Source organism: Euprymna scolopes, chromosome 22, assembly GCF_053919585.1.
Source record: "Euprymna scolopes isolate OS-2025 chromosome 22, ASM5391958v1, whole genome shotgun sequence".
In the NCBI taxonomy this organism is placed as follows: Eukaryota; Metazoa; Mollusca; class Cephalopoda; order Sepiida; family Sepiolidae; genus Euprymna; species Euprymna scolopes.
Genome location: NC_136503.1, coordinates 35,420,294 through 35,437,651, shown reverse-complemented (window position 1 = coordinate 35,437,651; position 17,358 = coordinate 35,420,294). Strand labels below are relative to the sequence as shown.

The 17,358-nt window shown below is 30.8% G+C and overlaps 1 protein-coding gene across 1 annotated transcript in view; it reads right to left on the bottom strand.

Annotated features, from left to right (window-relative positions):
* Positions 1-17,358, bottom strand: part of LOC145243965 (kinetochore-associated protein 1-like) — a 208,545-nt gene that overhangs the window by 74,854 nt on the left and 116,333 nt on the right. The window contains exons 31-38 of the mRNA XM_080107095.1: positions 16,994-17,058; positions 15,500-15,607; positions 12,278-12,306; positions 6,693-6,794; positions 5,707-5,909; positions 3,750-3,835; positions 3,012-3,171; positions 154-413 (exon numbers count right to left, since the gene is read on the bottom strand). Coding sequence (XP_079963221.1) covers positions 154-413; positions 3,012-3,171; positions 3,750-3,835; positions 5,707-5,909; positions 6,693-6,794; positions 12,278-12,306; positions 15,500-15,607; positions 16,994-17,058 — 1,013 coding nt within the window. The remainder of the gene's footprint in view (positions 1-153; positions 414-3,011; positions 3,172-3,749; positions 3,836-5,706; positions 5,910-6,692; positions 6,795-12,277; positions 12,307-15,499; positions 15,608-16,993; positions 17,059-17,358) is intronic.

Below are 17,358 nucleotides of genomic sequence, written 5' to 3'. Positions count from 1 at the left end.
CATGTGTATTGCTACTGCATAGTATCCCTGCAACTTATGTCCCTGGTAGTAGCCCCTTAAATCAAAGTGGCACTGTGCCTTGTTTCGGGTGAAATTGTAATTAAAAATGATTGAAAGATTGAAGCACAAAGAGCAAATAAAAATGGAACTCACCAAATTGACTGCTTGAATATTCACAATACTACAATATTCCAGGGCGGTGAAATAAGTATGCATCAAGTATTGATAAGCAAGTTCCATATTTTGGTTCATTTTCAAAAAATCCAGCAACTTGGGAATTTGTCCAACATAATTCTCCAAGGTCTGTTTGCTATGGTTTTGGGATTTTACATCGACTTCAGGATTCTTGCTAATAACTTTATCAGTTTCTTCACACACTGTTAGATCGGCAGTCTTTCCAGTCATTGAAGGAACTAAAAGAAAATAGTTACAAATTTGTTAAACATTTTCGTATAAAAATATTAGAGGTACATATTCAGTCAAAATGGATGGAGAGAAATATTTGTCAAAGAAATAATTTAAGCATTAAAAGTAAATTTATATCAATAAAATTTCTTCACATTCAGTATTCAAGCAATAAATGAAATACCTTCTCTATTATATGAATTAAAGTTGTTTGTAAATGTTTTTGTATAAACACAAATTTAAAAAAGTACACAAAAAACACCCTCAAAGCTGGTATATTCTTATTCAACATTACTTTGGAAAACCAAAATTTTTTAAAAATAACAAAAAAAAAACCTCATTTTTAGAAACTTCTTATGTATTTATGCAGTCATTTAGAAAATATTGCTAAGACATTCCTTAAGAAATAAAATTGAGGATGATTCGGCCATTTCTTTTCAAATTACTAAATGCTAACTCTGAAGTTTATTTAAAATTTCTTAATGTTCATTTTGGACTATTACCATTATCAACATCATTTATCCCAAATTATTATGAGAGGGAAAGGGTAAGACAAGTCTTCATAGTATTTTCTTTTGTTAGTGTTACATAGACAAGAAACTTGATGTTGTCTGGGAGCAATGAAATAATCATAGATTATTACATTTGGTATACATTAATGCAAAAATATCATGTTGTCCAAGAGCAATAACTCCAATGCTTTGTTATAGCGTTGTATAATAGATAAGAAACTGTTTTCTGGGAAACACAATGTTTACAGCATTACATTTGGTAAAATCAGCAAGAATATTTTCCTCAAATAAATAATCCATAAAGGCAACTAAATTTTTCATCTGACAAAGCATAATGTGTGGCCACCTTATTTAATCATTTTTTTTCTCAGATTTCTCCTCCTCAACATTGCACCTTGAAAACTTAAACTTGACTATCAAAATCTCTTGCTTGAATCTACATTATCATTTGCTTCTTCCAGTTTCACCCTCCCTTCTACAATTTTGTTAAGTCAACCCCAGTCAGCAAGATAGAAGAAAAAAAAAATAAGAGCAAGAAAGTCATCCACAGCAAAACGCTGCATAGTGCTTCCTTCCCTCTTTCACCTGTTTGGTGATGTTCATAAAAACAAAGAGAAAGAAGTAGAAAGTGTAATACACTGCGATTGCCTTACCTTCTTCCTCTTTCAACATTTTGAAACTAATGCTTTGTTTATATTCAAAGTTATTTCTACTTTGCTTTCTTTTCCTACTCTCTTTCAAGCCCTATCAATTAGTATTCTTCATTTATGTGTGTGTGTGTGTGTTAAGTTCTTTTTTCTGTTACAGTGCTGCTAGCTAAATTTTTTAAAAAATTTTACATTGTAATTTTTTCATTATATTTGGATTTTTTCTATTTAAGAATGAAGAAAAAAAAAAGGTCAAATTTTTCAATGCAGTTGCTCCAAAATTTACCTTTAATTTAGCACCAAAATAATATTCTTAACTCTATTTCTATTGTTACTTGCTTAAAATCGACATAAAAAATGAACTCTTTGGAAAATTTGACTTTAGAAATGAATTAATCTAACTTTTTTATATTATACTTCAGCACATCTGAATTTCCCCTAAAATGCCCATTTAGCTCACTGTGGAGCAGTTCTATATAATAACAGTGGATATTTGGAGTGTGGTAGATGCTGAATCCAAACGTGCTCAATACTATAGATTGAATGGTTGTGTATCTTAGTGATAAATATTAAATCAAATAATGCTACATAGATAGAGCAGATGGGTGTAATATATTAATTTGAAATTGTTTTTCTTTTTAACTAATTGTGCTTTATGTTTCTGAAGTTTTTAAACAAGAACTGATTATTTGTATTTGGATTATCTGGACTATATTCTCATCTTGAGTGTTATTTTTACAACGTTTCAGTCAATGTAACTTCTGAGTTTATAATATATTTACCCTAAACAATGTCTTGCAGCAAAAAAAATAAATTTACCCCAAACAATGTCTTGCAGCAAAAAAAATATATTTGCCCTGAACAATACCTTGTAGCAAAAAAATATTAAGTGTTGAGACATTATGTTGAACAAAGATAGCAGTGAAGAATCAGTGCAGTTTCGATCTTGAGTGTTAAGTAATTTCTAGTAACAAAGATGGCGGCAAAGAATCAAATGCAGGTTCGTGACAGAGACGACGGTGAACTGATTGAATCCAAAAGCTTCTGATTGGTTGGTTATTATAACTTGTGGTTATAAAAATGATCGTCAAAATCATTGGTGTCATATCCCATTAGGAGTCAAAAACATTTTAACATTTACTCTGAACAATGTCTTGCAGCAAAAAAAAATATATTTACCCCGAACAATGTCTTGCAGCAAAAAAAAATATATTTACCCCGAACAATGTCTTGCAGCAAAAAAAAAATATATTTACCTCGAACAATGTCTTGCAGCAAAAAAAAAATATATTTACCTCGAACAATGTCTTGCAGCAAAAAAAAATAAATTTACCCCGAACAATGTCTTGCAGCAAAAAAAAAAAAATTTACCCCGAACAATGTCTTGCAACAAAAAAAATATATTTACCCCGAACAATGTCTTGCAGCAAAAAAAAAAAATGTTTACCCTGAACAATGTCTTGCAGCAAAGGATTGAGCAAAGCAGTCTGTGCCATTAATGGAAGAAAAGTTGACGATTCCATAATAAAAGCATCCTCCTTGAACTGAACGGTCAGGTTCCGGATTTGAGCTGCATTTTGATCCACATGTCCACCTATAGTTGATCCCTTCAAAAATAAATAAAAGCAGATGATGCTTGTGTAGATTAGTGATCTTTTAAATGAATGCATTTTAGGTGAAAACATTACATATATTTCATGTTGAAAACATTACATATATTTCATGTTGAAATTAGTATAAATTCCAAAAATTCCAAAAAATAATCCAGTATAAAATAATTACAAGTAAAAATAGAAATTTATTGAATTATCAAGTTTTATTGTACGTTTGAATGTGGAAGAGTTATGCAATCAATTCAGTATGATAAACTGATTTATCTCCCTTGATTTTAATTAAGGCTCTGCCATTTTTAAACAGAACATAATTGTTGATTTTGTTAAAAAATACTTCTAGCACATCTACTAGAACTGGATAAATTTTTATAAATTTTAGAATTTATATTAATTTCAACATGACCTATAAGTATGTAATAACGTTTTTACCTGAAATGCATTGATTTAAAAGATGACCAATCTACACAAATTTCTAAAACAAGTGTTTATAAACACTTATTGTTTGTATATTTAGACAGTAAATTCCGAGTGTTTATTTAAATAATATTGAAGGATAAGTAAAGAAGACATACCTGATTTTCTGCAACCTTCATTTGTTGACTGGCAGTGGCAGCTAACAGAGTACTTTTGCCAAGTTGGATATATTTTGGTAAGCAACCTGTTACCAAAGTGTGGAAGACACAAAAAGAAAAAGAAGTTAAGGGAAATGCTGTATAACATATAACTAGGTATCCCAAACCAAGATTTTATTTTCATTACATCTAAAAAAAAATTAATGTGGTCATATAGATTTTTGTAAACCATAAACAAAAGTACCAAATTTATTTTGGTAGCTCAATTAGCCATCAAATTATGATTGTTCAAAGTTTGTCAGAAAGTTGAAAACTTGCTATCATGGTTCAAAAGCCAAATTTCATAGTATATAACTAAAAATGTAAGCTACTAACAAGTGAAAAATCCTTATAAATGTAATGTCATCTTGTGGTAAATGAAAATTAATACTAATGAAAGCAATAATTATTAGATAAAACCAACTTAAACACTAGGCAAAATCCCACTACCAACGGGGAAAAAGTGCAAATATGACACGGACATGCAACTTTGTTCATATCAATTTCATTTCAATAGCTAATGTATTGAATCTTTTTAGTATGATTCATAACACAGAGATCAAGATAATTTTTTCTTTTAATTATAAATTGATAAAACCACTCAATTGTGGACCATGTAAAAGCAGTCGAACAGACAATTTGGTAAAAAGGGCAAAAGAGGGTTAAAAAAAAATGAGTCAAAAGTATATGTTACTGAAATTACTGTAAAAATGTAACCATTGGAGGTAGAAGCTTAAAACTTTGCAACTTTAATAATTTGGGGGTGAGGAATTAAAAAAAATGTTTGCCTTGTTTCTAATAACAAAACTTTTTGCCACAGAAATATTTTTACTTTGGGGAAATTTAAACTCGCCAAAAAAGGACCAACAACAAGATTTAGAAATTTGTTATACAAAAAGTCACAAGTCATTTTTTTCAAGCATTGAAAAACTTTCAACTTAAAAGACAAGCAAACAAGTAAGATATTTTATAGGCAGAGGTCTTACTACAATTCCTTTCCTTATTGATTTTCTCTCAGAATTCTTTCATAGGCTTCTGCTATGGTAAATATATCAAGAACACTCCAAATCCTACCATCACTTGAAACTGGCATTACCTCAAAACCTCATCCGTAAACAAATGCTGACTCTACCTGTGCAATGTCATCTGACAAAGGCCATTGAAAAAAATCTTTTCTACCTTTGGTTTGCGATAAAAATTTTTATTACAGCGCTGGATGCAGATATAACCTCAATGACTTGGCCAATGTAAAAGTTGGTGTCATAGTAGACAGCAACCCATTATCCTTGATGCTCATAATTGAAGATATCCTGAGATGGTTCTTCATCACAACTGCAGGAGTTATCTGAATGTTCAACAGATTCATTAAGGGATTTTTTTTGTTGCTTTGGAGGTGGAAATAACTGGATTTCTTAAATAGTCAGAGAAAGCAGCTTCCAGTTGAACTTTATTTCCACTGGTGTTGATTTTGACACCTAACACAACCTTGAGTTATCTCAGTTCAAGTTTATCAAAAACACCTGATAGAATATATAGGTCTCGGGGATATCTACAGTTTATTGCCGAAAATGGAGATGCCATTTTTTTTCTCGCACACGTCATTAAAATGAGGAGAGAGGAAAGAAAGGGAAGAAAAGGAGGGAACGAGAAGAAAAGAAAGGAGAAGGGGATTGCAAAAGAAATTAAAAAGGTGAGGAAAGGATGTAGAAAAAGAGGTGAGAGAAATAGATCAAAAAGGAAAACAAATAAAAGGGACAAAATGAAAAAATAAAAAAGAAAAATGAGAAGAAAGAGAAGAAAGAAAAAGACAAAAGAGAAATAAGGGAATGAGGAGGAGAAAAGAAAAGTGAGGTTTTGACAATTACTTTCTTATCACCAATCTTGATAACAAACAAAAAATGTGTTTGGACCAACTTACTTGCATCACATGTGGTGAGCGCAAGGCTGATAATGTTGTGCATATGCAAAGGTAAGTTCGACTTCAGTTCTTCAAGACTATTTTGGTTCTCATCTTCATCCCCATCTTTCATGTTCTCTTCGGACAAAAACTCAAGCAAATGAAGGCACACCTTATACAAGACATCTGCCGTCTCAGCATTTGGTTGACACTCAAGCAAATTGCTGTCAAAATTGTCAATATAAAATCATATCAAACACAAAATTAAAAAGCAAAGCATTTTAAATATTCAAAAAGTTAATATTCTTCAATCAGAAAAGAGCAAAATTTAATTTTAAACAATAAAAATACTAATTGTATCTAGCTGACATTATCCAGAATTCATTGGTTGCACATTTTAAAATTAATTTAGATGAAATGTAAAATTATGAAAAAAAAAAAAAAAAAAAAAAAAAAAAAAAAAAAATGGCAAGAAACAAAGCAAGAAATGTTTAAGTCGTGTATGGATGAAAAACATAGTATGAAGTGTTCACAAAATGTAATTAATATACAAGAGACAGAAAACCAGGTGTAGTTTTCTTCAGCAGTGCACAACTGTACTTTTCTTCTTCATCTTCTTTGATCTTCCATGTTGATTCAAGTAAATAATTTGTCACACCACAATAAAGTATGTATAGATAAATGGCTTGCCTTCTTCAAACAAATTCCCCAGTTCTTCAAACGGTTTGCTTTTATGTAGCCCAGGGTCATACAATTTGCATACAAACTTCAAGAATTTACATTACTTTCACATGACCATTTAGCATAAAAATCAGCTGCAACGTCATCATTTTAGTTTTTCTATTGTTAGGTAACTCGACTTTACAAAACACGCAGAAATATAGGTGTTTCTAAAGCAAGTCATTTTTGCAATTACTATAATTTTACCAACACCATGGATTTTCTATCGGCGATGCTAGTCTAGGCGATAATAATAATAATAATAATAATAATAATGATGAACTCACTGGCAAATATCTTCAACAATTTCACAGTTGCCTGTTTGGGAAGCTTTGATGACCATTTTTGATAAAAATTCTATGCGAGGAATCTGCAGAAGATCAGCAAGGCTACAAGAGAGAGAAATAGAGAAACAGAACAGGTGTTATTCATTCAAATTTAGTTCTTTTGAAAAAAATATTTTTTAAAAGTGGCTAGGTAGAATCAAATATCTATTTGTCAGATGTGATGTTATTTAGATCTGAATCTTAAAATCTGACAAGAAACTTTATGTTAGATAACGTTCTTCTATTATATTTAACATCACTTTCCCCTCGTTTAGGGGTCCAGACATTTTCTAATATTATGTAAGGTTACTCATCCATTCTCATAGTTCAGCAGATGTTTCCAAATTTCACTGAGTGGTCTTGCCTAATCATTCAAATATCAATAAAACACAAAAAAGGAATTGCTCAAAAAAGATATAAAATCTGACACAAAAACAAAAAATGAGCACATCTGGTTATAACAATTAGAATAACATTTGTGTCAAGAATTTAGCATTGGGCTTTATATAATTCCTCCGATATGTTTCTTAATATTGAGGTAAGTGTTTTCATATAAAAATACAAAGAGTATGCTTTCCATTCTGTTAACAATCAACTTCAGAATATTCAATTAATATGAAACAAAACTGTTACAAACAGGTAGAGGTGTATCATGGTAAGTGAAAAACATATGTTCTCCATAGATTAATAAAATAGATAAAGACAACATTGGCGGTTAATAGAAATACCTTTAATTTAGACTGTGCAAATAAAAAGAATTAAAAACAGCAATAGTCAACTTTTACAAAAGGACAATTTCCAGCAGTAATAACAGCATCAAAGAAATGATCTCTGTAAAATATTCAATGTTTATTGGTTGAAAAACTTAATATTAATTGGTTAATTCTATCAAAATAATCTACCTCGATTGGTTGTCAATTCCAGACTTTAACCAATCAGAAAAGGCTGCCTCTGGGAGCAAACACGTCAATTGTGGATTACTAAAATATAGCGACAGCTTAGTCTCCTGAACTCCATCGCATACAAGTTATGGGAACCAAGTTCCACATACAAGCGAACACAAACTTGTAACATTAGGGTAAACCTAATTATCACCCTTTAATTCTGGCAATATCATTATTTGCTGTAAGGTGGCGTTAACATTTCAAATCCGCTTTCGCTTCATATTACTTGCCCTCCTTTTCTCTTGGACATGAAACCATGCAGATGTGTCAAAACTATGCTCTTGTTTTGTACACACGCAAAAGACATTCACACTCCCACAAAGAGACTCTCAGAATTATCACACAAGTAATGTTTTCTCATGCCTCTTCAGTATTGAACCGTTTCTCATTACTCTTGTAACAATTACTGTAAATAAATGTATATATGTATTAAATAAATACATATAAATTATGTATTAAAAAAATGTATATATGTATTAAATAAATGTATATATAAATGTATTATAATCTCGGCATGTCCACGTATTCATTCTTGGATGGTGGCCCAAGCGACCACCATACATTATTCCTCTACACATAAGGGGATCGGTAACTATGATATCCAACGAGTCGACACACATACGGACAAAAACAACACTTTCTTCATTTAGACCTTTTGAATTCCTAACTTTTTACTCTTAGTTGTTCAACAAGAATTAAATAAAATGGTTCTTGTCCAGAATTCTCCCTATATTAAAAAAATAAAAGTTAAAAAAAAAACATCTGCATAATGTACATACTTATGACAGAACAAAAATATCATATTCAAAAGATTATGGAAATTGATAAAATACTTTTATTTTTAACTTAGAAAATCAAATTTTATGAGTAAGACAGTTGCAACTGTCTCATATCACCAACTTGAAAATAATCTCAAGAAACAAGGTAGATAACTCAACAATAATCGAAACTTGCAAGATTTTTTTGTTGTAATATGTCGACAAATTCCTATTGATTGCTTAAAAATGATTTTCTTTATAAAAATGGAACTACTTGATCAATTTATGTAATTTTTGGAATATTATATTTTCATTTAATCGGATACATACATCATACAGATTTTTCTTGATTTTTCTTTTTTTTTTTAATATAGGAGGAATTCTGGACAAAAGCCAATAAAATTAATATATAACATATAGATAAGGGATGGAAAGATTCTAATATTTTTCCTAATTCAAATGCAATTACCAATTCTGTTCTAAATATTGATTCCGATTCTTTTCAAATTTCTAAATATTTAGTTAGAGAGTTATTTTTTTGTTTTTTATTTTTCCAATTATTATAAAAACATTTTTTAAAGTGTAATGTATGCCTGTATTTTCGCAAAAGTAAAAATATCCTGGGGGGGGGGGGGGGGCTTACATCACACAAGTAAATCTTTCTATTTTTGTTTTCAGATTTTTTCCTGTAATTGATTGTAAATAGTGAGGTAACTAAAGATGTCTTATTTAAAACAAAGTTGCTTTGCAGTAGCTTGTCGGGAGTTGGCAAAACATGAACTAAATTTTTTCCATAAACAATTGTTTTTTTTTTTTTTTTTTTTTAACAGACTATAAAATAACTTATTTTAAAAATGAAAATGCTGCAAGGAGACAAAAAATAAGAAATGGAACAGTTTTCTGTTCCATTTCTTATTCCTTTTGAAGATTACAAAATTGATTTTCATTTCTAAGAAACGACCTGTGAGGTGATGTGGTCTCCACATCTAATCCACACATCCAATGTCAACTTATAAAAAAAAATTAAATGTCTGCCTCACAAAATTAAATTAAACCATTACATTTACTGAATTAACCCATTACATTCCACTGTCCTATAAATAGGACACCAAATAATTTCTTTTTGAAATCTATAAATATACAATAATATAACTGCCTAATTACTCTGAAAAAGTATAAAATTCATGTACATTCATCAACTTCTCCCCAAGAGTTGTTAGAACCGTCTTAAATTTTTATGTGAAATTTACTAAAAGTCTATTTGTTTGATAATGTATGAACTTATATAAACGAGTCTTGCAATAGTAAGCAACTTATTGCCAAAAGTAACTCTTTGTGTTAACTGGTTTGCTCCTTATGTGCAAATTTTATTTTGAATGTACAGCCTCTTGATTTCTGAAAAATATCACATGTACAATAGGGTACACATCGTCTTGTTCACAGGAGAGTCAATATTTCACTTTCTAAATAAAATAAATAACTTTCTCATTTTAATTTGTGTGACGAAGGTAGCTTTTAAATATGGAGGTTAATTGTGAAAACTCCATAAGCAGTCCTGGACCAATTGGCAGCCTACTCAGAGGGCGTGTGTGTAATATGTCCAGATGCCTGTTGTAAAGTACGAGCTTGGTGAGTATTGTCCGTCATAAAAGCTGACCAAGTGACTTGGTTGAGTGAGGACTATTGGCCGTGGTTGGTTATCCACTTAGTGTCAATCACAAATAAAATCATTGAAGTTAGGAAGAACATCTAGCTTTAAACCTTTGCGAGAAAGAAACTTATTTCAAACCCTTTTTGTCATACTACAAGGTGTTCAACCCTAACAGAAGGTGTTAACCATGTAGTAAGTATTTTAAACCATTCTTAGCCATTACACAAAGTAACACTCAACACTATTTGTGCTTCAAATTAAAAAAACACTTTAAAGTAAGTTGAAGCACTAAAAACTTATCCAGATAAGTAGAAGAGTTACTTATCCTTCTGTTATATATTTGTTTTTTGAACACTTTTTTCATTTTGTTGTCTATACTACAAAATGTCCATAGTGTTTCTTTGGCCTATTGTTTTTTAAATTCATTCAAATAGACACAATGTCTCAAGAAACTTGTATCGGCCAGTCAATCAGCATTTTGCTCGCATTTACCTCCCTTCCATGAAGGAAAGATGTGACTCAAGGTCGGAAAGATGGGATTGAAAAATCAGTACAAAAGAATGTGCACACCAACTCATGAAATGTTTGAACAGCTCTGTTGTCATTCACTGATAGAGTCACTCAGGCAATTTGTAATAAACTACTTCTCAAAGAGAGATGGTAAAGCTTGGGAGGATGGATCTCCTAGAAGTGCACTGAACCATACACCAAACTGACAGAAACAAGGCCATTAACTCAAAAATGGTCCAGACTATCAGAATGGTTGTCAAGGATGTATCCTTGAAGGACATGAATAAGAACTTTGGTCGACTTTATGTTTAAGTCGGCTTGCATCTGGTCAGAATAGGAAACAGAGTTATAGTCAGCTATCGTACTTCCTAATTTTCAGTGTAGCATTATTGGAAATGGTGACAAAACAAATCAGTTCCTTCACTTTTATTGTTCTTAAGTACAGGGTGGAACGATAAAATTGTCGCCCTAGAAAAGACAACATTAATCCATTTTCGTTTGATGAAAACCGGCTTTTTTTTTTTTTTTTTTTTGTTACAGACCATCTACTAGTTGGCCAGTTGTGTACAAATCCCAAGAGTGATACGAGTCTTCTATCTTGTCTGAAAGTGACACATGTTCAAAGAGAAAGATTGGAGATGTGCCGCTGTACAAATCATGCTCTCTACCGATTCAAGTTATGACAACAAAAATATTGCCAGCACACTCAAGATACAAATCCAAATGGTTCAACACTTGAGGATACAGTTCAACAAAGTTTCCAGTTAAAGTTATAGTCTTTGGTGTGGTTTCAAGTGAGGACCACATCATACCAGTCAGTTTGAAAGTCAACACCACAAGTCCAAAGAGACAGGCTTGGCTTCAGAAGGAGTATTATGACTTTATACCCTTTCTCTCATTGGCCCTCCTCCTCCCCCAACCTGAACCCACTTGACTACTTTGTTTAGTCATATGTCGAGAACATCACCAACATGACTTCCCACAACACCAAAGCCAGCCTGATTGCTATCATCCGCCGAATATTTGCCAAGCTCCGCTGGCGCTTGTGGAAAAGGTATGCTCCCAGTTCCGGACTTGTATAGAGGCGGTGATTGAGGCTGAAGGTGGCTACATCGAATAGATGTCAGCTCTACTACATAACCAAGTTACCTGAATTAATTTTTCCAATAAAAATTTTAAAATAACGCCATAGTGTTGTTTTCTTTAAGGTGACAAATTTATCGTTTCACCCTGTACTTCTATTGCGATTTCAATAATTGTATTTTTATACTTTCATAAACATATCTATTATGTAAATTCATATAAGAAAACTTTTATTTTTAAAATTTAAAAAAAAAACAACTTATTTTTCATAATTTCATAAACATATATTACCTCATAAAATTTCAAATAAAAACCTTATTTTAATTTAGTTATTAAAAGTGCAAATAAACATTAACTGTGTTATTTTTAGCTGTACATAATTTTGTTAATTTTTATTGTATATTTTTCAATAATGTCCTTTTCTTCTCCACTTTACAATAGAAATACTGATGAACAATAAAAGTGAAGGAACTGATTTGCCTTGTCACCGCTTTTTGGTAGCACTATGATAGAAATTAGAAAATATGTTAGCCGACTATAACCAGAAAAAGATTACAAAATTATGTACTAACTTTTAAAAAAAAAATTTGTGTTACTTACCGGTATATTTTGCGATAGTGCTGTTTTATCTGAATATAAAAGATGTTATTCAGTTAAATTACAATTATAACAACAGTCAATTATTAATGCACAACAGATATTTGTTTAAATTAAGTATTCTCTAAACTTATTAAGTAATAAAAAGTGAATCCTTTTTATTCAAAGGAAAAAAATAGGTACTTGTAGAGTTTAATCAAGACATAAAAAAAATGAAAACAGCGAAAAAAAGATTATATTGTACGTATCCATTTCGGACTGAAGATCTCAAAATAAAAAAATTTCACTTAATTTGATAGAGTGTTTTTTTTGGGGTTTTTTTTACAACGGAAAAACACATTTTTATGACAGCACGTTGAAGGTAGCCATCTTTGAATTTTTTGAACATGCAACGGGGAGATAACTTAGTTTAAATTACCGACACTCCCTCCCCATCTTTAATACTAGCTTTTCTTCCTAAAAATCGAACCTTTTGCTAGGTATCATAGCAAATTGTTTTTTCGCAGTAAAAAAAAAAAAAAAAAAAAAAAAAATACTTGATGAAATTAAGTGAAATTTTTTTCAGAGAACTTCATTCCATAACATATGTACAATATAAAATTTTTCGAATATTTGATTTTTTAATGTCTTGGTTAAACTGTACAAGTACCAAAAAATGTAATAAAATACAATAAAGGTAAATAATATCAATCGTATAGAAAAAAATGGAAAAATGTGCAACATACAGAACCTCTATGCTAGCAGTAATAACAACAAGGCCAGAGAAATGATCTCTGAAATATTCAATGTTTATTTGGTTGAACTACTTAATTACTGATTAAATTAAAATACTAAATCTTGATTAGCTGTCTATATCGGACTTCAACCAATCAGAATGTTTGCCTGGGCGCCGGGTACCTGTTGACATTATCTATTTAAGTGAGAACCCAAATGCTGTTGCAAGTTGAAATATCAAACTATCCAATGAACTAAAGTTAATACTGTACTGAAATGGCACTCACCCTATGCTAGTTGAACCGGTTTCCTCCGGAGGAGGAAGTTTCATGAGAGTATGAAATTCACAAGCAGTCCCCAGTTGCATGTATACCCCATCAGAGGAGATAATAACGTTAGGTTTTTGTAGTTCTTGCAAGGAGGGGGTCACCATCTTCCTACATACAGTGTCTGCTTTCCTAAACAGGTTACCCATCTGGTAATGACCAAGCTCAATGTTGCTTAACTTTAGTGATCTAATGAGAGCCGACGTGTCAACATGATTATGCCATATTCTGTTAGTGACAACAAAGTGTGACTAACTGCTACACATACTCTTGACAGGCAAACAAACTTTTGACTACTGGTATCTCGGCAAGCAATACAAATCACATGGACAACTAAAATAGACAATTTACATTTTCATAAAGTCCACATGAATACTTTTTTCATCTAGACCTCTAAACATTTCTCTTTCAAACTCTTTACCTTTGGTTGTTTTAACAAAACAAAGTTGATATATTATGGATAGATTTTGTTGTCATTGGTTTTGATAAATGCTTTTCCCTACTACAAAGACACAAAATATAATCAATAATTGCACTGAAAATACCAGCAGAGTGAAAAGAACTGACACCTTTAATAGCAGCCGATTTGGCATAATGGTTAGTTAGTGTTTATAAATTTCCAGCATAAGACATTTTGTTTTACTTCTTAACTTCACTAGAAACTGAGCACCTCCTACAAATATTTAAATATTGATTTTGCATTTGTTTATTGATAATCAAATAGATTAGTGTCCATTTGATAATAATCCGCTGAAAAAAAAAAAATCATAAAAACAATGAAAACAAAAAAATTGAGGTTGGGATCGAGTTGAGGAGGGGTAGTACCGCTCACACACGTTAATCAAATAAATAATTTAACATTTTTGGTTGTCCAAAACAAAATGCTGCTTAATTCACCATTAAAAACTAATGCAATATAGATAAAAACAGATAAATTGTTAGTGTGGTGATGTTTTCCTAAAATATTTTTTTTGTTGTTAATTCCTAGTCTACACAATTCTTATGTAATTAATTTAAATCTGGGAAATACTTTATGAAAAAAGAATTATTTAAATTATTTTTTTTTAACATTCTTTGCCAAGATAGTCTTTGTTTAATGTTATTTATGAAACAAAGAAAACCTATTTAAAGAAATGAATGTTGTTTATCTTCTACTATATTTCAATTATTTTATGGACCGAACAAATAATTGCCAAGTAAATGTAACTCTTATTGAAACTTATTTGAATGTTCTAACTATTGACATGTCAATTTTTACAAGGGTTTGTTCTAAAAGTAATGCCTCCCATTTTTCATTCTGCCTGAATGGATCAGAGGAGATTGCAAATTACATTGTTATGATGACTGAACATGCATTTATGACCTGAAAGTTTCATCAATCTGTCGCAGATATTGATGGTGTGAGACTAAGAAAGCAACCCCTTGTCATGGACGTGAGTCAGAGAAGAGATGCATCATTGAATTCCTGGCAAAAGTGCAATGACAATGGCGATGACTATATAGAAAAATAAATTCTGGGGTACAAAAGATTGTTCATTTTAATAGTACCACTTCTGTCTTTGTAACTCTTCAACTTTTTTTTATTATAAAAAATAGGAGGCTTTATTTTTGAAAGCCCATTTATAACACAGAAACACTGAATTTCATACATATATATATTTGCACACACAGAGGAAACATGCCCTGCTTTAATGTTTCACTGTTACATAAAATAAAGAAATATAAGAGTTGAAAATTATATGTGAAGATATTTTTAGATGAGATAGTGTTATTTAATTCACTTTCTCTTTAGGAGGTTAACACAAGGTCATATGCGAGTTTTAATAAAAATATTTCTGTAGAACAAACAGGATTCAAACTTGTCACACCTAGGATTTCATTGTTAACCATTTAACCACTGTCATCTCATCCCCCGCAACATTTGTTATTATTTACACATTTCAGATAGTTTTCTAATTTTGGTTGTTGGCATTATCATAACGTTATACTTTCTAACCTCCTTGAGATGGCTTTTTGTAATAGATCACTTCAGCAAAGGAAGCCTGGAGAGTACAAGAACAGAAAAATGGCAACAACGAAGACGAGGGAATGGCATGAAATGAGTAATTTGTAAAATTATGCCTATGTAAAGTTATCAAAATAAAAACATTTTTTTTAATAATTTATCTTTTTTTTTGTAATTTACCATTTCATCGGAACCTGACGTAATTGTGTTAACATAATCCCAAAAAATCTCTTCTTTGAATTCAGTTTCCTTATATTTTTCAAGACAAGGATATTTGCCAAACTCAACCTGAAAATAAAAAATAAAAATAGATCTATATTTTATAAAAAGAATATTCAACAATACCCCCCCACACACACACATCATAATAAACCTGACTCCCTTTTTCTACATATAAGTTTTCAAAGTAATGAGCTGTATTTTATAACTGTTAAATGGCATAACTTTAATGATTTTAGTACTTCTTTGTACTACCATATATTTTATTACAATAAGATTTCTCATTCTTCCTTATGCCGATAGAGCAATGAATAGAAAATAAAACTTAGGACTGTAAAAACAAACAACACCAGGTATTAATCTACACCTAAAGCACATATCTAAAATTTTCCAAGGATTCATTAAAATTGAATTTATAGATTCCATAAGTCACTAAATTAAAAAGCTATCACTCTATACATAGCATAAATTAGTTGATACAAATCAATAAAGTGCTCAATCATAGGTTTTACAAGAGCTAACAAAGTATTTTATTTAAAAACTATACATTAATACATACACTAATGTATCGTTTTTACATGAAAAAACCTTATATAATTTATAAAATATATATGGCGATTAAGCTACACTGAATATTCTGCGTTTCATCCACGCATAAGCCTGACGAATCCTATAAGTGGATGAAACGCAGAATATTCAGTGTAGCTTAATCGCCATATATATTTTATAAATTACTAACTAGCTCTACCTACGTATTGAGCACTTTTGAAGTAAATACTTAAAGTTTACGCATAAATCTACACTTTCGTATATTAAATTTATGTGAGTAAATGAAGTAGTTATATATATGTATATATATATATATATATATATATATATACACACACAGTGTTAATCCAAAATGATTAGTTTCTGTAGAAAATGCTTAGTGTGAAAGCTCCATGCAAAGCAAAGATAAAAGTTAAAAGAAAGAATACGACAAACTTAATCCAATCTCAAACTTATTTCAACCCCAAAACAAGCCTTTGCAAACGAGGTAGGCTATTCAGATATATATAAGAATTAAACGAAAAAATACAGCACAAACTTAACCCAACCTCATAAATTTTTTTCAACCCAATATGGGCCTTTTCAAATGAGACTCACCTTGTTTGAAAAGTCCTGTGTTGGGTTGAAATAAATTTATGAGATTGAGATAAGTTTGTGTTAGATTTTTTTAACTCATATACATACTTTAAAAGCAATATGCACATTATCTCAACATATTAATTCACAGAAAATGTGTTGAAACTAGCTGTAACTACAAACCCTTTACTCTTTGAAACAACCCTTCTATAACAGTCAATCATCCCGAGGTTACACCAGCTTATCCTTATGAACCCAAGAGTGATAAACAGAGTAAACATACAGAAATAAGGAATCATGTTTCACAACATTCAAATTTTGAAATCTCACCTGAAGAGAATAAAGACTCTGCAAATCTTTCTTCAATTGTTGCATATTGTCAAGTTCTTGAAAATCTAGAAATTATTAAGAAAAATATTTTTCATTTAGTAAAAGAGGTTGAAACATGGTTATCCAAAATTCAAATAAATGACAATGCAATGTGCATTGAATATCAATTCTTAATATATGTTAATGATCATTTTCTTTTTGTTTAAATGGCATATCAATGCTTTAGGAGTCAGTTACAGGGAAATTAATGTAGATATATTTAGAAGTAATTTTTTTAAAATTCCATTTTCACTCCACACAAGGCACAGTGCCACTTTGATGTACCTATTTACTATGCCTCCCTACGGGACAGAGTTAGAAACCAG